General features: G+C 41.6%; 1 protein-coding gene across 4 annotated transcripts in view; it reads right to left on the reverse strand.

Moving 5' to 3' along the window:
• Nucleotides 1-24,083, reverse strand: part of PCLO (piccolo presynaptic cytomatrix protein) — a 132,467-nt gene that overhangs the window by 45,388 nt on the left and 62,996 nt on the right. For 3 of the 4 annotated variants that reach the window (XM_058190792.1, XM_058190791.1, XM_058190793.1), the window contains exons 8-10: nt 16,867-17,003; nt 6,606-6,687; nt 906-1,031 (exon numbers count right to left, since the gene is read on the reverse strand). In XM_058190792.1, the coding sequence (XP_058046775.1) occupies nt 906-1,031; nt 6,606-6,687; nt 16,867-17,003 (345 nt within the window). Of the gene's footprint in view, nt 1-905; nt 1,032-6,605; nt 6,688-16,866; nt 17,033-24,083 lie in introns of those variants that run through there. The other variant, XR_009156077.1, reaches the window with a different exon arrangement.

A 24,083-nucleotide genomic window follows, 5' to 3' on the forward strand; every position in this document is an offset into this window, starting at 1 on the left:
CACTGCCACCATCACCGCCCTGTTACTTGAGCCAGCCATGCATGCGCACACCGTTTATTTATTCATTCATCATTCATCAGTGGCAGCAGGCAACAGTGTGCATGTGCGCAGTCGGCGTATGTAAAAGGGTGGCGATGGTGGCAGCACGTTCAAGAAGCAAAACGGCTCTGGTAATTTTCACTGCAAGAAGCTTGCAGTCACTGCATCTTTCGGTGCAAGAAGTTCCTCCAGGGGCACTGAAAAAAAGAGGCTGAGGCTGCAGGCATCTTGCAACAAGGGACAAGAGGTAGAATAGAAATTTAAAAAAAATTCCTACCGGGTTCTGTAGGGATGGGTGGTGATGGGTGGTCATGAGGTCATGCCCACTCAGTCACAGGACAACACCCCCCCCCACAAGTCATGCCCACAGAACCAGTAGGGAAAATTTTTGAATTTCACCACTGATCTACATCTGCCCATTCCAGGTCTTTGGAAAGGACTTGATAATTCGTCAAAAATGCCAAATCCAGTCTAAACTTCTGGTTGACCGTGCAATGAACCAATAGTAATAATACAAAATTCAAGTCCTTGGGAAGGACTAAATAGTTGGATGAAAATGCCAAATCCAGTCTGAACACCCGGATGATTGTATATCCAACCATAATATAACAATAATAGCTAATTTTCCCAACAGTTCCAGAGACTCCAAAAGTCTATAAAAGAGGTTGGCTCCCTTGAAAAAAACATGACTTACCATGATTTTCTTAACTTTATTTGGGAAACTTCTCCATCAAATTCTGTTTTTGCTGCTTGACGTATTTCTTTCCACTTATTCATCAGGTCTTCCTAGATTTCCCCTTGAGGATAATCCTCTTTCCGCATGCATATTTATCAGCACCAATGAAGAAAAGAACTGATCACTGTACCTTCCATGAGTTTCCCAGTTTGCTCAGCATTTCCACCTGGTAGGATCCTTGCAATGTAAGCACCAATTTCTCCATTGGTTCCAGGAATTTCTTTTCCACCTACAACTCGAATCCCAAGTCCATTGCCTGCATTTTTTTAAAAAAAGCACAAGATAATTTTTAAAATATAAGAATAAAAACAATAATGTAATTAATAAGAAAGCTATAGGTTTTTTTGCTGTAGCTGTTCAATTCTATATTTTTTCATTCAGAAATATTACTTTTGTTCCCAGCTAGATCATATAACTTGAGTTCCAGGAAAACTGACAGGAAAGAAAGATCAAATTTGTTTTTATCATGTGATTAAATCAATCAATTAAAGACTTGATTTTATGAAGGGAACTGAACAAGATAAGAGTGAAATAAACTCTGTGCATGTATGTTTGCATATCATGAAAAATATCCTGTAAGCTCAAAAGAAATGAAGAGGCAACTCTGCTAGAATAGGAGAAAGCTGGGAAGACAGGAAGAATGAAAAATGTTTCTCTCTGCAAATCTCAGAAAAGCAATAATGTATATAGCAAGTTAGGGAAATAAGTTAGTTTCCATTTAATGCTGAAGCCACAGTGGTGATAGGCAGACAGGATGATTGTTTCTTCACAGGAATGCAAATATAGCATAAATACTTGTGGCCTGAGATCAAAGCAATATGTGAAAAGGCAGTCCAATAATCGTTCTGCCAGGAAATCAATGCAGCCTTTCTTTTCACAAGGAAGGAAGAAAGAAAACATGCCAGAATGACTCAGGCTGATCACACCTGTTCCAGCACAGCACAGCCGGGACAAAGCGCTCCAGCCCCAAAGACAATAATTCTGGCATTCCGTTCCTCAACCTCTTGGACTCCAGAAAACGTCCAGGGCGAGTGTTTTCTGTTCCTGGGGAACAAGAGGCTAATTTTAGTAAGAACAATCAAAGTGGCTGTTTACTGTTTCCATTTGGGGGAGCAGCATTTTCCAGAGTGCTTTGCCACTGTTTTCTTCCTACAGGTGTGAGAGATAGAGGCACCCTAGCAAGGCCATTGAGTGGTCCCGTGAATGGCTGAACAATATGTTAATGTACAGAGATAGATTTGTGGGGAAATTCTTTAGTATAAAGGCTACCAATACCTGGAATTTGACTATGTTTGAAGAATTATGGTTGTGCTAGTCTTGGGATTGGCACATTTTTCTGTGGAATAGATATTATGATAACTTTTTTCAATGGCAGAAATTCTAAATTACAATGGGAATCTTGTTCTGAACCATCCCAGGTCTGTCTCTGCCTTAGATTTACATCTAGAGTCAGTTTCATGTGAGATGGGTGGGGCCATACAAATACGATCAATAAATAAATAAATATCATCCGAAGGGTTTTAGTTCCCCTTCATCTTGCCTAAATTCAGAGAACCAAGGAAAAATATCTGCTTAAAGATTTAAGAAAAAGCAAACCTATTATAACTGGGGGAACTACCAAAACATAAATCAAAACAGAATAAAACTACTAGTTTTATACTAGCAAACACTAGTTTATATATTGTCTTATATTCACATAACCCAAAATATGGGCATAATCCTCATTCCTCAAGCACTGCTGCTTTGCTGATTTCTAAAAAATGTAATTTATGGAAAAAGTTTTTCCCTTTGAAGCAGAACAAACAAAAACACAACACAGCATGGAGAGCAAACAGCCCAGATAATAATTAATGGTAATTTAACAGAAGCTTTTAAGATTGCGAAAGGAACAAGACAGGGATGTTCTTTATCACCACTATTGTTTATTTTAACTCTGGAGCCATTATTGGATAAAATACGAGAATCAAAGGAGACAGAGGGAATTAAAGTTAGACAACATGAATATAAACTGAGAGCTTTTGCAGATGATTTGGTGATTACTTTAACAAATCCTATAAATTCAAATGTATCTCTGTTGGAAATAATTGATCGATATGGAAAGGTTTCAGGGTTTAAGGTAAATCAGAATAAAACAAAAGTGATAATAAAAAATATGACTAGACAACAGAAAGAAAAATTAGAGGAAATAACAGGATTTGAAATTGTAAAAAAGGTTAAATATTTAGGGGTTTATATTACATCATCAAATGTGAAATTGTACAAGAATAATTATGAGGTTTTATGGCAAAAAGTTCAAAAGGAGTTGATTGTTTGGAAAAAATTGCAATTATCGTTGTTGGGGAGAATAGCTGCTATCAAAATGAATGTTTTACCTAGATTCTTATTCCACTTTCAGATGATACCAATAATTAAGAAAGATAAGAATTTGGAGGAATGGCAGACTGAAATTAATACATTTATATGGGAAGGTAAAAAAGCAAGGGTTAAAACGAAAATAATTCAAGATTCTCGGGAAAGGGGAGGTTTAAAAATGCCTAATTTTAAATTATATTATGAAGCAGCTGCTCTCTCTGCAATAAGTGATTGGTTTAATTTAATGGAGGAAAGAATTCTGAATATAGAAGGTTATGACTTGTTATATGGATGGCATGCATATTTAATTTATGATAAAAAAGTGGATAAGGCTTTTAAGAATCATGTGTTAAGAATTGCTCTCTTGCGTGTCTGGAAGAAATATTCTTATAAATTAAATTACAAGGTTCCTATGTGGGCAAGTCCTAGACATACAATAGAGAATATAAATTTAGAACAGAATCAGGAAATGATTACATATAAAGATCTTTTATATACTGAAAGAGGTAGTTTGCAATTAAAATCTTTGCACGTATTAAAAGAAGAAGGGAAAAATTATACTTGGTTTCAATACGGGCAATTACGTGCTAGATGGAAGGAAGATCAGAAAACTGGTATAGTGCAGAATGAGGAAAATTTGGTAAAGCAAATTAGAAACCAGTCTCAGGAGCATATAAAGAGATTGTATAATGTGTTATTTGAAATTGATTCTGAAATGAAAAAGACTGTATGATAAAGTGTGCATAAAATTTTCAGGAGCCAATATTGTTGGAAACTTGGGAAAAAATTTGGGTTAGAAATGTTAAATTTACGCAGGCACAGAATCTAAGGGAAAATTTTTATAAAATGTTTTATAGATGGCATTTAGATCCTAAGAAACTATCGTGTATGAATCCAGATATGCAAGCAAAATGTTGGAGTTGTAATTGTGAAGATGCTACATATTTCCATATTTGGTGGACTTGTAAGAATATTAAGGCTTTTTGGATAAAAATTTGGTGGATTTTACAAAATGTTCTGAAAAAGAAGATAAAGTTCCTGCCGCAATTCTTTCTCCTGGGAATTATTACAGACTCTACAGTAATTGAGACTAAACTGGTTTTAAATTTAATAACAGCAGCAAGATTACTGATAGGACAGTATTGGAAGAAAAAAGAAGTACTCACAATAGAAGAATGGATATTGAAAGTTGCCAATTTGGCTGAGATGGCAAAAATCTCAGCCTTTTTGAAAGACAATACACAAGAAAGATATTTAAACTAATGGAAAAAATGGGTTGACTATATTCAAAGTAGATATCAGACTAAGAGTTATCAGACTGCCTTTGAATGATTAGGATGTATTATTTCTGATTGTTTTGGGGGAGGTTAGGATTTGATGAGAATTGTAGGAGTATAATTGAGTTAGGAGGGAAAATTTTTTAGCATATGTTTGTTTTATTTTTAACTATACCTTGTGTTTGTTCTGGGAAGTCGGGGGGTGGGAGGGGGCAGGGGGGTTTCTGAAGGGGCCGGGATAGCTCAGGCAGTTTGTGAAGGGGCCGGGATAGCTCAGGCAGTAGAGAAGCCTGTTATTAGAACACAGAGCCTGCAATTACTGCAGGTTCGAGCCCGGCCCAAGGTTGACTCAGCCTTCCACCCTTTATAAGGTAGGTAAAATGAGGACCCAGATTGTTGGGGGGGCAATAAGTTGACTTTGTAAAAAAATATACAAATAGAATGAGACTATTGCCTTATACATTGTAAGCCGCCCTGAGTCTTCGGAGAAGGGCGGGGTATAAATGTAAACAAAAAAAAAAAAAAAAAAGGGAGGGGGGAGGGGGGTGGGGGGGAAAAACTTTGTAAAACTTTTTCAATAAAAAAAAACACAACACAGCAAAAAAACAAAAAAAAAATTCAGAACAAAACCCAGAAAGCTGACACAACTGTGATGTGCATGTTGTACATCTATCCTAGGTCTTTAAGCGCTACACCAAACTGGCTCTCTTCTCCAGCATTTCTGAGCATAAACTTTCAATCAAAATGAGGAAACAAATATGGAATGTCACATGCCGTTCTTCATAAGAAGCACAGGATAGAAATCATTAAATAAATAAATCTATAATCTATAGATTATAATCAGAAACTTTTAATGGACTGGTTTTTCAGCAGACCCTGTCTTCATTTAGTGACAGTGATCTATGCCTTAAATCAGAAGTTAGCGAGAAAGACAGATCACTGGTTCTGCTGTCTTATTTAGACATTTTGTCTAAAATGTCTCAATAAGACATTTTAGACAAAATCTCAGTGTCCTCTGCCTGTCCTGTGCCCGATCCATTTTACTATTCCCCTCCCCCTTTTGCAGGACTGAGGGCTTGCAACAAAAGTCAGAGATGAAAAAAAATTCCTTTCAACATATAAAAAACCAGATTTTTCCCTTAAAAGTGTTTCACTTCTCATCTAAGAAGGGATGACATGATAGCAGTCTTGCAATGTTTGAGGGGCTATCAGAGAGAAGAGGGCGTCAACCAATTCTCCAAAGAACTAGAAGGCAGGACAAGAAGCAATGGATAAAAATTAATCAAGGAGAGAAGCAACCAATGAGAGAAGGGCCTCTGGTGGCTCAGACTGGTAAGACAGTCTGTTATTAACAGCAGCTGCTTGCAATTACTGCAGGTTAAAGTCCCACCAGGCCCAAGGTTGACTCAGCCTTCCATCCTTTATAAGGTAGGTAAAATGAGGAGCCAGATTGTTGGGGGCAATAAATTGACTTTGTATATAATATACAAATGGATGAAGACTATTGCTTAACACAATGTAAGCCGCCCTGAGTCTTTGGAGAAGGGCGGGATATAAATGCAAATAAAAAAAAAACCAACAACCTAGAACTAAGGAGAAATTTCCTGACAGTGAGAACAATTAATCAGTGGAATGACTTGCTTCAGAAATTGTGGACGCCCTATCACTGGAAGTTTTTAAGAAGAGGCTGGACAGTCATTTGTCTGGAGTGGTACAGGGTTTCCTGCTTGAGCAGTGGGTTGGACGAGAAGACCTCCAAGGTCCCTTCCAGCTCTTTTACTCTGTTATTGCTTAAACAAGTGCTAGCTGCAAGCTAACAAGCTCAGTTCTAGCCCTTAATTAGCTGATTAGAACCCCCAGGTATTGCCTAGAACCGACCAGATCTTAATAAGTTTCACACTCAAAATTTTTGATGTCAGGCTGATGGAATTTGGTCATAAATGTGCACATTAATAATTTATTTTTAAATTATCTTCATATTTGCAAACGGTCACCAAATGTGGTAGTTGCTAAATGAGAACTAGCTGTATTCTATCTTTGACAGAACTTTTATTCTTTTTAAGGAAGTAGCATTTAATAAGCATTGCAGAATTTCAACCCTTCTCAGAAATGAATAATTCCTCCATATGCAACTCAGTCACCCTGTTCACACATGTCCAGGCTCTCATAGAATCTAAACTGGATAGTCTCATTTACTTTACCTGAAACAGAGTGATCCTTTGGGTCGCTCAAGAGTTTCAGCCTTGCGTGAGGGAAGGTGTATTGGATGGGCTTCCCAATAATCTGGGGAATACAAAATGCAAATGCGGATTAAAGACAAGACATATCCCTTAGGTAAATAGTTATTCTGAATTAAAGCATTAATCTTGCAAACACTGTTTGGAAATAAATCCTGCCATCCTGCAAGTATAACTATTTGTATTTGCAATTGCACCCCACATGGGAGCTAGTCCACTGCAATTGTGCGCAGTAATGTTGATCCCAAGAAAGGGATGGTCTCCGTTTCATGGTTAGAGCATCAGAAGCCAGTGAGTGCAGCTGACGGCTTTGGCTCTTTCATTCTAGCCTTTCAGAGAAACATGGAATAAACCAGAGCACGCTGGAAGTCAAGGGTTCACTGAACCTTCTAAGCTGCCTCTATAGAGATGGGCATAATTTCAGGTAACCACCCAAAAGCCGTTTACAACCTGGTAGCAAAGTTTCGATGGCCATCCCACCTGTAGTCACGTGGGTGCATTTTAGGAGCTTGGGCGACTCGCCCTTCACATTTATGGCCCTTTGCATCATCCTGTAGCCATGTGACCACAATTTACAGATTGTTTGCTATAAATCGGCATTTACTTTTGCTTTCTGGCAAAAAACATCCCTAATGAACAATGGCTTTGCTTAATCACTGTGGTGTTCACTTAATGACCATCACAAAAATGGTCATACAATCATGTCACTCATAGGACGGCCTACAAGTGGACTAACACAACTTACAACTGTAATTGCCAGGCTCAATAATAGTCATAATCTGAGGTCATAAATTGTAATATAAAATTGTCTGTATCTTCGTGACTATTTGTAAGTATGAGGGTTACTTCTTTTTTAGTAGTTCTGGTTCTCTGGTTGGAATAATATTGAACCACAGATTAAATCAAATGTTTGTACAAATATCTAAATGGCTTTAATAAAAAAGTACAAAATCTGAATAATGATTAACTCTTCATATGCTTTTTCTACTGTAGCTTAAAAGTTCAGAGAATATTTTGGAACTGAAGAAGGGCCAAATACTTGCTAATTATAAATTCCTTTGTTCATGAAATCTCCTCCCATGAAGTTCTTCAATCATCTCACATTGGTGTGAAAAGTTTAACTATCATAAATATTCCTTACACTTGCTATATATGTTCAGAAAAAAGCCAAAGGGGTGTATCCATGTCCGGGCCTTCTCTGTTTGGGTTGGTTCAATACTTTCACATGAAGGTTGCCACATCCATAGCTGTGTACTTTTGAATTAACTGGGCAAACACACTTATTAGGACTGTCATGATCATTGTAAATCTTTGTAATAAATATGCCTATAAACCCAGCCTTTATGGATATCCGGAATCAATACTGTATTTTGATTGCCTGCAGCAAATGGTGAAAATGATGATTGGCAGGGTGAAGATAACTGACCCAGTATATTTCTTGTGAATAGAAACTGGAGTTAATAAGCAAAATATATGGAAAAATGGATAGTGTTTTCTGTTTGAAAGCCTTTCTTTGTTACGACACTTTAATCTGGGAAAACGCTATATAAATTTCTTATGGGTGCAGAATAATAAATACATTCTCCTGCAACTACAGTCAGAGACTGGCTCACATTTAAGATATAGGGAAATACTGAAAGATTGTTCCATGACTTTACATTACACAAAGTAATGTACATTACCCATTTTTTTTATACTCTTTAACTGGCAAAACAAAAATGAAAAATCCGTAGTTTTCTTTCCTATTTATTATTCTATCATCTTTAAACAGGAAAGGAAGTAGCACAGTGTATTTTCCTAAAAAAAAACACCATACAATTTCATCATAGCCCACAGATAAATAAGGAAAAGAGCTGTGGCCAATTTTTTTCCTCCAGTGGCAATTTTCCAATCCCCAGCAAAGTTATGAAAATAAAATCAAAGCAATAATTATATTTTAAAAGATTAAAAATAAATTGGCCCTATCTACTTTGGGTTTTTCCTCTTCTTGCACCAAGCCTGGCCAAGGACATTATGCATCCACAAACCAAGAGATTCTGCCTCTCAAGCAGTGGAAGGGAAGAGCAAGCTTACGGGGGCTCCTGCAACCTTAGCAGGGAAGCTTATGACTCCCAAGAAAGTGGAGAGGCTTTTTTGTTTGCATACTTCTGTATGTTTTCCCACCTCTCCTGGATAGTTAAAGTTGTCACCTCTTTATAGGAGAGGGCAACGCTGGCACCTCTGAAAGAAGCACTTCTCTGTTCCCTTCTCAAAAGGGCTGCCTTGATCTTCTTATACTCAAGTACTATTATCCTATCTCCAAGCTCCACAAAATCCTTGTGGAGAAAGAGCCACAGAAGAAGCAGATGATCTGAACTTGTGGCCATCAAGATATAGACCTGGGAAAAATTATACTTGGTTTCAATATGAGCAACTACGTGCTAGATGGAAGGGAGATCAGAAAATTGGTATAGAGCAGAACGAGGGAAATTTGGTAAAGCAAATTAGAAATCAGTCTCAGGAGCATATAAAGAGATTGTATAATGTGTTACTTGAAATAGATTCTGAAAGGGACTTGGTAAAGGACTGTATGATAAAGTGGGCACAAAATTTTCAGGAGCCAATATTATTGGAAACTTGGGAAAAAATTTGGGTTAGAAATGTTAAATTCACGCAGGCACAGAATCTGAGGGAAAATTTTTATAAAATGTTTTATAGATGGCATCTAGATCCTAAAAAATTATCGTGTATGTATCCAGATATGCAAGCAAAATGTTGGAGATGTAATTGTGATGACGCTACATATTTTCACATTTGGTGGACTTGTAAGGACATAAAGGCCTTTTGGATAAAAATTTGGTGGATTTTACAAAATGTTTTGGGAAAGAAGATAAAGTTCCTGCCGCAATTTTTCTTGTTGGGAATTATTACGGATTGTACAGTAATTGAGACAAAATTGATTTTAAACCTAATAACAGCAGCAAGATTACTAATAGGACAATACTGGAAGAAAAAAGAAGTACCTACAATAGAAGAATGGATATTGAAGGTTGCCAATTTGGCTGAGATGGCGAAGATATCAGCCTTTTTGAAAGACAATACACAAGAAAGATACTTAAAGGAATGGAAAAAATGGATTGATTATATTCAACGTAGATATCAGACTAAGAGTTATCAGACTGTTTTTGAATGATTATGATGCATTATTCTTGATTGTTTTTGGGGGAAGTTAGGAATTGATGATTGTAGGGGTATAATTAAGTTGGGATGAAAATTTGTTAGCATATGTTTGTTTTATTTTTAACTATACCTTGTGCCCGTTCCGGGAAGTCGGGGGGGGGGAGGGGGGTTGTGAAGGGAGGGGAGAGGAGGGGGGGAAAGGGGAAAAAAAATTTGTAAAACTTTTTGAATAAAAAAAAAAAAAAAGATATAGACCTGGGCTCTGGACCCAAATCTTGGTCCTTGTGTGGCTCTGTGGCTGAGCCGTGATGGGACTTGCCTGGCCTGTCTTGCCAGAGAGTGGCTTTTGGCCCAGCTGGCCACTGGATTATCTGGGGATGCTAAATACTGGGTCACAGCAGGGCTTCCTGTTGGTTGCTTTGGCCTTGTGTTGGAGGTGCCCTATAGCCTGATCTTTGCTCCTATGCTGAGGCTTCCACTGATCCCGAGGACATGGACAGGATACTGAGGAGGCTGAATGCAACCACATGTTTATTGGACCCGTGTCCCTCCTGGTTGGTACTGCCTACACAGGAGGTTACACGAGGCTGGCTTCAGGGAATTGTTAACGCTTCTTTGAGGGAGGGTGTCTTCCTACAGCCTTGAAAGAGGTGATGGTGAGACCCCTCCTCAAGAAGCCTTCCCTGGATCCAACTATTGTATCGAACTACCATCCTTCCCCTGCCATGCCCATCAAGCCACACCCACCAAGCCAAGCTACGCCCACAGAACCGGTAGTAAGAAAATTTGGATTTCACCACCGGTCCTTATTCTTTGCGCTTGACAATTACTGTTTCAAGGATCAATAGATTATATTTTTGTAACAACAGGGTCTACTGAGCTGAATGTTTATTGGGACCAACCATGGGAGAACTTTGCATTGGGGAAAAATATTGATCAAGTTTGTCACAGTTCCTCTTTTACTTGTACAGTGGATCTAAGATGCAGTAGCTGGATGGGAGACCACCAGGTAATCCAAGGATAGAGTTTAGAGTGAAAATTTGAAATAAACTAGACTTATTCAATGAATAAGTCACTTTCCCGGATGGTCAGTTGATGTCCTCTGGAAGACATCAATGGCTGAGTTCTCTGACCATGGTATCCTGCTGCGCCGGTTGGAGGGGTTGGGAGTGGGAGGCACCGTTTATCGGTGGTTCTCCTCTTACCTCTCTGACCGGACGCAGACGGTGTTGACAGGGGGGCAGAGATCGACTCCAAGGTGCCTCATGTGTGGGGTGCCGCAGGGGTCGATTCTCTCACCCCTCCTGTTCAACATCTACATGAAGCCGCTGGGTGAGATCATCAGTGGCTTCGGGGTGAGATACCAACTGTACGCTGATGATACTCAGCTGTACTTTTCCACCCCGGGCCACCCCAGTGAAGCTGTCGAAGTGCTGTCCCGGTGTTTGGAAGCCGTACGGGTCTGGATGGGGAGGAACAGGCTCAAACTTAATCCCTCCAAGACGGAGTGGCTGTGGATGCCAGCACCTCGGTACAGTCAGCTGCAGATGCGGCTGTATGTCTGGGGTGAGTCATTGGCCCCGATGGAGAAGGTACGCAACTTGGGCGTGCTCCTGGATGGTCGGTTGTCCTTTGAAGACCATTTGGCAACCGTCTCCAGGAGAGCTTTTTATCAGGTTCGCCTGATCCACCAGTTGCGTCCCTTCCTGGACCGGGATGCCTTATGCACAGTCACTCATGCTCTCGTTATCTCTCGCCTGGACTACTGCAATGCTCTCTACATGGGGCTCCCCTTGAAGAGCACCCGGAGACTTCAGCTAGTTCAGAATGCGGCTGCGCGGGTTATTGAGGGAGCGGTTCGGAGCTCCCACATAACACCTATCCTGCACAGACTGCACTGGCTACCTGTTGTTTTCCGGGTGCGCTTCAAGGTATTGGTTACCACCTTTAAAGCGCTCCATGGCTTAGGACCGGGCTATCTACGGGACCGTCTACTGCCGGCCTCTATCTCCCATCGTCCGGTACGTTTCCACAGAGTGGGACTCCTCAGGGTGCCGTCAGCCAAACAGTGTCGACTGGCGGCCCCCAGGGGGAGGGCCTTCTCTGTGGGGGCTCCGACCCTGTGGAACGAACTTCCCCTCGGACTTCAACAATTACCTGACCTTAGGACCTTTCGCCGTGAACTTAAAACTTATTTATTTCGTATGGCTGGACTAGCCTGATTTTTATCTCTAAATTTTAATTGAATTTATGGGTTTTTAAAGTTTTATAATTTTATGCGGGAATATGTTATTTTAACATTTGGGCAAATTTAAATTAGTTTTTTAAGGGATGTTTTTAACTATTGTGTGTATCTGTATTTTATCTGCCTGTTCACCGCCCTGAGTCCTTCGGGAAAAGGACGGTATACAAATTAAAATATTCATTCATTCATTCATTCATTCATTCATTCATTCATTCATTCATTCATTCTGAGAAAAAATGCTTCCAATTTTCTGATCTCTTTATGGTCTTTGGTTCTTACTGATAAATTGCTTATTGAATGAAACCAAAACAAAGGTTTGATTTCAAAAAGGCCTTTCAGGAGACAACTGAGAAATGTCTCTGCAATCTGAGCCAGAACAATTGTTCAGAGGGAGAGATCAAAGTGAATTTATTGAATCTTCTGTCCTTCGGGTACTTGCGAGACCGCCTGCTGCTACCCTATGCCTCCCACCGACCCGTACGCTCTCATAGAGAGGGTCTCCTCAGGGTGCCGTCCGCCAAACAGTGTCGGCTGGCGGCCCCCAGGGGTAGGGCCTTCTCTGTGGGAGCATCGACGCTCTGGAATGAACTTCCCCCTGGCCTACGTCAAGTGCCTGATCTTCGGACCTTCCGTCGTGAGCTAAAAACATACTTATTTATTCAAGCGGGACTGGCATAATAGTTTGATTTTAAATTGGGGTTTTATTAATATTCTTAAATATTTTAAATTTAATTTTAATTATTAGCCGTTTTTGTAATTTTGATATGTTTTAATTTGTTTTAATTGTACATATTTTGTATTTTATCTCCGGCTGTACACCGCCCTGAGTCCTTCGGGAGAAGGGCGGTATAAAAATTCAATAAATAAATAAAAAATAAAATAAATAAATGGCACATTCAAGAGAACATTCAGGTCCATTTGTCTAAGCTCCAACCTCAGCCCCTCAGTTTCTTCTTAAACTAAGCCAAAATGTGCTTTTTTTCATCCTCTGTATGTCCAAATGACATTTCCAACATCCTAACTGTATGATCTTTCTGGAACTGTTTTTTACTTATTGTATAGGTGGATTATTGGAGGAGAAATTAGGTGTGTATAGTGACGGAAAGAGGGGAATATGCTATTAATGTAGGAACCACTGTGGTTTGCAGTGATGCTTCCGGATTTTTTTTAAAAAAATTGGGCTGTACACTTTGCAGAGTGGTGCATGGATGCTTGCATTTGCTTGTATTTATTTATGCTTATTTGGGATCCTTGTTTGTTTTGCGTGTCTGGTAGTAGAAGGTTCATTAGTTTTGTTGCTGTAGCTGAGGCAGAAAAACAGGAGAGTAAAAGCACCTGTTTCCAACTAAATGTTACTTGATTTCCAATTTGTGAACGTTGTAAAAAATCTAATGCATAATGTCACTTATGCAATCTGCCTGTTATTATCTTCGTACATAAATAGCTTTATAGCACAGGTCTCCCATTCCATTTAATACATTTTTTGACACGGTAGCAGAAGCAGCACTGGGACAAGAGAATTTACCAGGCAAGGCAGTTTACATGTAAGCCAGGCTTTAAAATGCAAAATTTGCAGATGGGCTGCCTTCAATTCACTGCTTAGGTCACGTGATGCAGAAATGCTCAGCTTGACTCTTAGGTAATTCCCATAAAAATAGGAATTTCCCAGCCCTTGGCTTAGATTACATTGGCCTGCCAAAAATATTGCCGTTCCAGATAGCTCTGAATGAAAAGGTTTTCATTTTTTGTGAAATACAGCTCATTTTCTGATAATTCCTCACTTACCTATACAAGAGGAAAGTCTTTCTTTTTTGTCAGAGCTGCACATTGGAGAAAGCCAGGAAAGAGATGGAGCACAAGACAAGGGGGAACAAAAATTTTTAACTGCCCAAAATTGAAACCACTGCATTGAAAGTCCTTTTGATAAAATGCTAACTCCAAATCAATATTTGGATGTTTTATGTAATTGTTGATGCTGCCCATCAAAGAGAAGTTAAGACAGTTTTTTTAAAAAAATCTTACTTATGGATTGTTGTAGTCCCCATAAAAACATCTGCTAAAAGAAAAATAACTAGTTTATAAGCCTTGCTTATAAAAGAAACTAATCATGCAGAATGTGAATTTGTTCATATATATCAACTTCAATTGCTGTAGTACAGATTTAGCTCCTTATCTAGAAATTTCAGAATAGTGAACCTTTCTGAATAGTGAACAGGAAACAGTTCAGTTGGGACCAACTGAAGTGATTTATGATTAGTGGAGCATTCAGTTCCAAGCTCTAAGGAGGACCTCAGGAGCACCGGAAAAGTAGCTACGTGGCTGATTCAATCCCACAACTAGACCAAGCCCACAAATGCTTGTGGTTGGACTATTACTGGATTTCACCAACAATGCCAGTTCACACACCCTAATGCAGTATTGGCAAACCTTTTTGCCACCAAGTGTCAAAACGAAGTGTGCACATGCGCACGGGGGAGCACCGGAAACTGGAACAGCAGTTTCCCGGTGTGCATGCACTCTGGTCACCTGGTCTTCCGGTTTCTGGCACGCACGTGCATGCAAAGACCAGTTGGCTGGCATGCATGTACTCGCTGGAAACCAGAAGCTCAGCTTCCAGGTGCGCACGTGCATGCCAGGGAGCTGCTCTTCCGGTTTCTAGTGCTCCCGAGCACATGAAAACTAGCTGGCCGGCACACACATGCACGCTGGAACCCAGAAGAACAACAGGCGATGGCTGGTGTGCCTGGAGGGATGGCTCTGTGTGCCATTTCACCATCACGGCCCTAATGTATTCCTGCTTCTGATTAAAATGCTTGGGACAGATCTGCATTGCATAAAACGATTGGCATTGTTATCAATTTATTTTGCCAGCAGTAGGGGAGAACCATTTTAGGGTCCAATCTGGGCGGTTCACCAGGACCAGAGGTGTGGTCTTCTGAGCGTTCAGACTCGTGCTGGAGCCCAACCCCAGGGAACTTCTGTGAGAGAAGAGAGAGAGGTTCCCTGAGGATGGGCTCCAGCATGAATCTAAAAACTCAGAAGATTACACCTCTGGTCCCAGTGTCTGACCCAGTTTGAACCCGGCAACATTATCCTGGGACACGTAGATTTGCATTTATTCGTGAGAACCATTTTATTTTGGTCTTCTTAGTCAAAGCACTTGATGTTAATTCTCTTAAGTGCAGGTCAATGTTAGAACCATTAAAGAGACCTGCAAAGGCCTATAATACTTTTGTGAAATACAGCTCATTTTCTGATAATTCCTCACTTACCTATACAAGAGGAAAGTCTTTCTTTTTGTCAGAGCTGCACATTGGAGAAAGCCAGGAAAGAGATGGAGCACAAGACAAGGGGAACAAATTTTTAACTGCCCAAAATTGAAACCACTGCATTGAAAGTCCTTTTGATAAAATGCTAACTCCAAATCAATATTTGGATGTTTTATGTAATTGTTGATGCTGCCCATCAAAGAGAAGTTAAGACAGTTTTTTAAAAAAAATCTTACTTATGGATTGTTGTAGTCCCCATAAAAACATCTGCTAAAAGAAAAATAACTAGTTTATAAGCCTTGCTTATAAAAGAAACTAATCATGCAGAATGTGAATTTGTTCATATATATCAACTTCAATTGCTGTAGTACAGATTTAGCTCCTTATCTAGAAATTTCAGAATAGTGAACCTTTCTGAATAGTGAACAGGAAACAGTTCAGTTGGGACCAACTGAAGTGATTTATGATTAGTGGAGCATTCAGTTCCAAGCTCTAAGGAGGACCTCAGGAGCACCGGAAAAGTAGCTACGTGGCTGATTCAATCCCACAACTAGACCAAGCCCACAAATGCTTGTGGTTGGACTATTACTGGATTTCACCAACAATGCCAGTTCACACACCCTAATGCAGTATTGGCAAACCTTTTTGCCACCAAGTGTCAAAACGAAGTGTGCACATGCGCACGGGGGAGCACCGGAAACTGGAACAGCAGTTTCCCGGTGTGCATGCACTCTGGTCACCTGGTCTTCCGGTTTCTGGCACGCACGTGCATGCAAAGACCAGTTGGCTGACATGCATGTACTCGCTGGAAACCAGAAGCTCAGCTTCCAGGTGCGCACGTGCATGCCAGGGAGCTGCTCTTCCGGTTTCTAGTGCTCCCGAGCACATGAAAACTAGCTGGCCGGCACACACATGCACGCTGGAACCCAGAAGAACAACAGGCGATGGCTGGTGTGCCTGGAGGGATGGCTCTGTGTGCCATTTCTGGCACGCGTGTCATAGGTTCACCATCACGGCCCTAATGTATTCCTGCTTCTGATTAAAATGCTTGGGACAGATCTGCATTGCATAAAACGATTGGCATTGTTATCAATTTATTTTGCCAGCAGTAGGGGAGAACCATTTTAGGGTCCAATCTGGGCGGTTCACCAGGACCAGAGGTGTGGTCTTCTGAGCGTTCAGACTCGTGCTGGAGCCCAACCCCAGGGAACTTCTGTGAGAGAAGAGAGAGAGGTTCCCTGAGGATGGGCTCCAGCATGAATCTAAAAACTCAGAAGATTACACCTCTGGTCCCAGTGTCTGACCCAGTTTGAACCCGGCAACATTATCCTGGGACATGTAGATTTGCATTTATTCGTGAGAACCATTTTATTTTGGTCTTCTTAGTCAAAGCACTTGATGTTAATTCTCTTAAGTGCAGGTCAATGTTAGAACCATTAAAGAGACCTGCAAAGGCCTATAATACTTTTTGCGAAATAACTGGAGAATGGAGTTTTCTTGAAATGGACTTTCTTATGCAATATTCTTGATCAAAGAGAAATAGTGTTCTTACTTGGTCTTGATGTTGGCTCGGTGGTCTTGAGTGGGCTAACTTATCTGGCAGCCTTCTGTCAAAAGCAGGCCCATTCTCCAGACGGGGCTCCCGAGGTTTGTCGAACCAATCTGTTTCTTCCCGACGCAGGTGGTAGGCTTTGAAAACCAAGGACACAGCATAGACTCTGAGTAGGAGATGTGAGAAGACTAACAATCTTGGATGCGCAGTCAACATGCAGAGAGCAGCTCATACCTGGGCATGCATTGAAAAGCTAAAATAGCACACAAAAGATGAAGCGGACAAATATAAGTTAGGCGCAAACACAAATGGACGGTGCCCAATTAAGACTGTGTAGTTATTAGAATAACTTAAGGCCCTTTGGCCTTTAGTTACTTAAATATTTAACACTTCTGAATTGGTTTCTGTCAGCAGGTGGCTTCATAAACATGTGTATAAGTGTTTAGAGACTATCTTTTACCTGCATTTCAATCATAGCCACTAATATCAGAATATGGTATGTCCTAGTTGCATTCGACATAGCTAGTGGTTGTGATGGAGAATCAACTTTGGGTGTCAATTTTCAGAGTTCAAGCGTTACTTACCTTCAGGGCTAATTTTATGGAAATGATGCATTCAGGCCCACAATGAGCTTGGAAGTATATTTTAAAAATGTGTTTCCTGCTTTTAGCACATTGTCAACATTTATATAAACATTGGTGATCCACTGATTTTAAATGCTAGGACAACCTACAAACAGATTCAACCAATCATTTCTACTTTCCTCTTTTTCCTATAATAATAAATCTACCTTTAATTAAATACCGTATGTTATGCAGTGTCTAAACTATTATCCATCACAATGTTTCTCAACTTTATGATGGCTGGGGAATTCTGGGAATTGCAATCCACCTATCTTAAAGTTGCCAAGGCTGAGAAACACTGATGGAAATATCTTGTTGTGCGGCAGTTGGTTAAGTGAGCCATGGTCCTTGAGTTATAGGCAGGCCCTGAAATCACATCAACCAAATTTGGAGATCAAATGTTTTGATGCCACCAACATGAGAACCAGTTTGGTGCCATGGTTGCAGTAGAAACCAGGAGGCTGTGAGTTCTAGACCCACCTTAGGCAGGCTGGGTGACTTTGGGCCACCCTCTCACAGCTGAACCTACCTCAAAGGGTTGTTGTTGAGGGGAAAATAGGAGAAGGCAGGAGTATTAGAGATGTTAGGATAAAAATATAATAAGATGATTTCTCAGGCATTTAAATTGTTTTGATGTTTATTTCTGAAAACTTTCTAGACAGATATTTATTGCTGATATGGAATTCTTGAGGACAGATTCTGAGAGGGAACCATACAGCTCAAAAAAATTAAACTATAAAAATAACCATTCTTTCTATCTGTTTACATAGATTTAATTTTAAAAAATACTGATTTGAAGACTAAATTTTAAAAGTGTAATCTACAGAAATATAATATATGCTTGATAATTCCTCTACTTTTAATATTACAAATTTTACTGCACTTATAGACCGACATTAATAACAAAACCAAAACAAATTGTGGTAACTGGACATGTAATCATGTCTCAAGCTAAAAATCAAACATATTAAGATATTCAGAAACATAATTATATAGAAGTAAACAGAAAAAACAGATTATTAAATACAACATTAACATTGTATGGTGTGTGTGTGTGTGTGTGTGTGTATACACACAGAGATACACACATATTAAAGTTGTATTTAATAATTCGCTTTTTCCTGCTCTCCTATTTGTATGTATGTATGTATCAGACACACACACAATCTCTCTCTCTCTCTCTCTCTCTCTCTCTATATATACACATCAACACATACACATATAATATGTATATACGTATTATATATATGCGCGTATGTATGTGTTCACAGAATCACATGTGCAGTTGGAAAATGAACAGATCTGCCTTCTTAACTAGAAGCATTTGTTTGTCATAATTGCCTCTGAATGGGGACTCAGTACTGACACCTATGTGGCTCTGATGAAGTAGACTAGTAATTCTTTTAGGAATAAGAAAACTGTAATTCCCATCTCTGTAACAACCACAGAAAAAGAAGACATGGATCAAATTTAAAGACATAATTTACTGATTATTGAGAGCAAGCTCACAGACTCCAATTGCCAGGATTATCTTTCTTACTGCTCTTATAGACAATCCCTTTTAGCAATTTTCATAATAAGGCTAACATAAAAGCATCCACCATCAAGCGTTTTCTCAGGATTTCTGAGATTACAGAATTGAGCAAAAGAATTTTTCTAAGTTGCAGCAATGAAATCAAAATCCATATCTCCTTTACCACATAATGTTTTTATCTGTTTCAATAAAACAAGAACCCCATGTATTTTTCCCCAGTAAAAAGCTGGGCATTTTTATGGTGTTGTTGATACTTCTTTAGCATAGTTATATTTATTATAAACTGGTCTTGGGCCTTATAACAATCTTGATCAAATCTTCACTGAGCAGCTCTATCTGCATTCAGTTAAAGTGGATATAAGCATAACCCTGAGATATAACGTTGCCAGTGAAATATTATATGGCTCCTTTAAGATTTAGAGCCTGTAGACAGAGATTAAAAAAAACCCAAATTTTAACAAGTTGATTTGGCTTCTACAGAGTAAGTGAAGTGGCATGTAGTAATGCAACCAAACTCTGCACTGATATATGTTTAAAGTTCAGTGTCGATCCTCATTTTCGATCTTATACAAGAGGGGGGTGCGGACCTGATTGGCATTTCGGAGACCTGGTTGGGCACGGAAGGGGGGGGTGCCCCTTGTGGAAATGTGCCCACCGGGCTTCCGAGCATTTCATCAGCCGAGGGCCCAAGGTAGGGGTGGCGGGTTGGCGGTTATTATTAACAAACGTCTGGATCCGACGGAGGCCACTTACCACAGAAAGCCGGTTGTGAGTCTCTCTGTGTGAAGTGGGGTCAGGGGATGCAAGTGGGCTTGCTGATTACGTACCTGACTCCTTGCTGCGTGACAGCAGCCCTGCCCGAGCTGTTAGATGTGATAGCCGAGATGGCGGTTGATACCCCCAGACTTACGGTTATGGGGGATTTCAACCTGCCGTCGATTGGTGAAGCATCAGCGGCAGCTCGGGAGTTCATGGCTTCCATGACGGCCATGGACCTGACCCAGTTAGTTAATGGTCCCACTCACATCAGGGGAAACACTCTGGATCTGATTTTTGTCTCTGGAAAGTGGTTGAATGATCTAGAATTAGGGGATCTAGTTATCAAACCCCTGTCATGGTCAGATCATTCGCTCCTTCGACTCGACTTCTGAACCGCCATCCAACACCGCATGGAGACGGGGCTGATTTGTTGGTTCCGTCCCAGGCGCCTGATGGACCCGGAGAGGTTTCTTACGGAGCTTGGGCCATTTCCTGAAGATCTAGCCCACGGCTCGGCTGAAGAACTAGTTGTCGCCTGGGAAAGGGCGGCGGCTGGGGTTTTGGACCGTGTCGTGCCTTAGCGGCCTCTGACCCGGTGCCGATCTCGACTAGCTCCTTGGTTCTCTGAGGTGCTGAGAGAGATGAAACGCCGGAAAAGACGCCTAGAGAGGGGATGGAGGGCCAGCCATTCTGAATCCAATCGAACACTAGTAAAGTCTTATATTCAGACCTACCTAGTGGCGATAAGACCAGCAAAACGTGAGTATGTTTCCGCTCTTATTGCGTCGGCAGATAACCGCCCAGCCGCCCTGTTTAGGAGGGCTCGGGACAGGGGTTATTCCTCTGCCCTGGTCCTGTTAGATCTCTCAGCGGCTTTTGATACCATTGACCATGGTATCCTGCTGCGCCGGTTGGGGATCTTGGGAGTGGGAGGCACCGTTTTTCGTTGGTTCTCCTCCTATCTCTCTGACCGGTCGCAGATGGGGTTGGCAGGGGGGCAGAGATCGACCACGAGGCGCCTCATGTGTGGGGTGCCGCAAGGGTTGATTCTCTCGCCTCTCCTGTTCAACATCTATATGAAGCTGCTGGGTGAGATCATTCATGGTTTTGGGGTGAGTTACCTGTCAGGCCTGGAAACCATATTAGACTTTAGGGTTCCAGACGCTGCCACATTTTTCCCCTGAGGGGAGGAGGGGGGTTGAGGGGTATGGTAACATTCTTCAAGTGGTCAAGGTCGGATGGTGTTCACATCTGCAGGAAGAGTGGCAAGAAGATATTCGAATGAACTGGAAGAACGTGGGACCATGTGACCATCAAAGGGGTCAGGGGGGTGGGACTCTTGGGGTTTGTATAACTGGGAAAAGAATCCGGAACTTCAGTTTTGGAATTGCACTCATCATGTGCCAGTCTCCTCATGCTAGTAAAGAACTCTGGAAAAGAAATGCCTCCGAGTTTCTTTTACGCAGAAGAGGTATTTCTGGAACCTTGACATTATTCCAAAACTCATAACTTTCTTTTGCTAACGGTACCCTCTCCTCCTCTCAGAGGGGGCCCGTTAGAGGGGTGCTGGGCCCCAGTCTCCGCAACCTCCACAGCGGTGCAAAGACCCAGTGAAGATGGAAGAGCAGCAAGTTGAAAGCGTAGAAGGAGCACCGAAACATGAATCTGACGATTTAGTTGAAGTCACCTATTTCCCATCGGAGGAGAGGACTCGAAGCCCCGAAGTGGTAGAGCCTGCTTGTCAGCTTGGAGCACGGCCCAAGGACTCTGATTCATGGGTAAGCTGCCAGTCGGGAGAAAACATTTCCCCGGGGCGGAATGGAGAGCCCCCTCCCTCTTCTCAACCTCACTGGAGGACAGTAAAACCTGGAGAATCGGGAGAGTCACTGGATTGGGACCTGAGAAACCCCCTGAAATCCCAGTCCCTATTAGACCTCCCTGAAACTTTTGAGCGTCTGGAAGTGAGGCCTCGCATAAGCTTAGCCCACCCACCTCGAGAGCCTTTAGCTCAGCCTAAATTCACCTTCCCTCCCACCAGAGAGAGAGAAATTACTGAAGCTCGAAGCCGTTCCGATGAACGCAGGAGGACCTCCCTTCCCTCTTTCAGACGGCAGGGAGTTCAGGCAGCACCAGGGGCTTGGGGGGAATCGCAACTCCCCCCTCCAATCGACCTTTCCCGCCAACCGAGGCCTACGCTGCCTCCAGCAGCTTCTATTCCTCCTGGCTGGGCGTTTTATCCTGGACAAGGGTGGATCCAATACCAATGGCAACCAGCCAGTTCAGCACCTTTCTTTCCTGTGGGCCCCACGCCGATGTTTGTTTCATCAGCTGAAGCATTTCAAGGACTTCCTTCTCAGCAGCCAGGGGGAATTCCACCCCCCTTTACAGCTCAACAACCAGCCACAACAGCAACGGCCCCGCCCCCGCAAATCCCTCTCCAGCCGCAAGCAGGCCAGCTAAACCCCCCTGCACCCCCTCCCCCAACCCCTCCCCCTTTCAAACCAACCTTTGATGGGAATCCACACCACCTGGCTTACTTTCTCAGCAGAATTGAGGCTTACGTTGAACAATATAGACATCAATACCCATCAGAAAGAAGCCTAATCAACGCCATCTCGGATGGTATGAATGTGGGGCTAGCCTCAGAGTGGATAGCTCAGCTATACAATGAACATGCACCAGAACTAAACAATGTTCACGGATTTATGGCACTGCTTCGCAACCGGTTTCAAGATGATGACCTAATTGCAGAATGTGAAACCACCCTAAAAACAATGAAACAAGGTAACAAACCGCTAAAACAATTTGTATGGGATTTCAGAAGAGTTGCTGGCAATCTTAGACATTGGCCAGAACAGATTATTCTCCACTACTTCAAAGACGCAATTGATCAAAACATCAGAAAAGCCTGCTCCACCAGAGGAATCCCAGAACAACTTAATGCCTGGTACAACGTGTCCATCGCTCTGGACAGAGAATTCAACCCCCTCCAAAGCCAATCACCAACTACAACTCCACAACGACCACCTACAAGATCCTCTCTCTCAAAACCAACCACACCCTCCACCTTTCAACCTTCAACAATAATCAAATGCTACCGTTGTGGAAAACTAGGACATCGGGCTTCAGTTTGCCTAGCCCCAACACCCCTCCCACAGTATCGGCCACCAACTGCTACCCGACCACGCAACCCTCCTCGAAAGAATCCAAATACCAGTCGCTTTGCGAGACAAGCCATAGACCTCCCTACTGACCTTCCGTCATCTGATTCGCCTCCCGACGACTCAAACCAAGCAGAAAACGACCCAATGGTGAGTGCACCTATTCCTCCTTTTGCCATCAAAGTAAACTTAATAATTCCAGGGGGAGGAGCCAAAAAAGTTTTAGACGCTATTGTGGACACAGGATGCACCAGATGCCTAATTTCAACCTCCACAGTCGCCCAACTCCGTATAAAAACATTTCCCTTGAAACACCCAATTAAATTCCACCAAGTAGATGGAACCTTGATTGGTGGCGTTCCAGCAACCCAAATCACACAACTGGTTCGCTTAGAAATTGGTGTCCATCATGAACTTATAAGATTCATAGTAATTCCCAAAATGTCAGAATCCATCATCCTGGGTTTAGCTTGGTTGGACAAATGGGAACCCACAATCAAATGGGAGGATGGATTCAGGAAAATTATATGGACTTTCGGACCCTTAGACCCAATACCCCCCACCCACAAAAAAAACCTTATCCAAAATGACCACCAGAGGGAACCAACAACCCCTATATCCAAGCCATCTCCTAATGAACCCCGCATCCCTAAAGCATACATGGATTTATCAGACGTTTTTAGCGAGGATGAATGTAACCTCTTACCCCCCCACCGGCAAACTGATTGCGCAATTGAATTGCACCCGGGGGCAAAATTACCTAAACCCAAAATGTACTCAATGACACCAGCAGAAATGTCTGAACTAAGAAAATACATTGACACTAACCTAGCCAGAGGGTTCATTGAACCAGCAAAATCACCTGTAGCTGCGCCTGTGCTATTTAAACAAAAGAAAGATGGTTCGCTTAGATTATGTATTGACTTCAAAAATATCAATGCGATTTGCATACAAAACACATACCCTTTACCACTTATGCACGATTTATTGAACCACCTATCAAAAGGCAAAATTTTCACCAGATTGGATCTAAGGGAAGCCTATTACCGGGTCCGCATCAAGAAAGGTGATGAATGGAAAACGGCTTTCAACTGCCCCTTGGGTAGTTTCCAATACCGTGTCATGTCCTTTGGCCTCCAA

The sequence above is a fragment of the Ahaetulla prasina genome, chromosome 7, assembly GCF_028640845.1.
Source record: "Ahaetulla prasina isolate Xishuangbanna chromosome 7, ASM2864084v1, whole genome shotgun sequence".
NCBI classification, from domain to species: domain Eukaryota; kingdom Metazoa; phylum Chordata; class Lepidosauria; order Squamata; family Colubridae; genus Ahaetulla; species Ahaetulla prasina.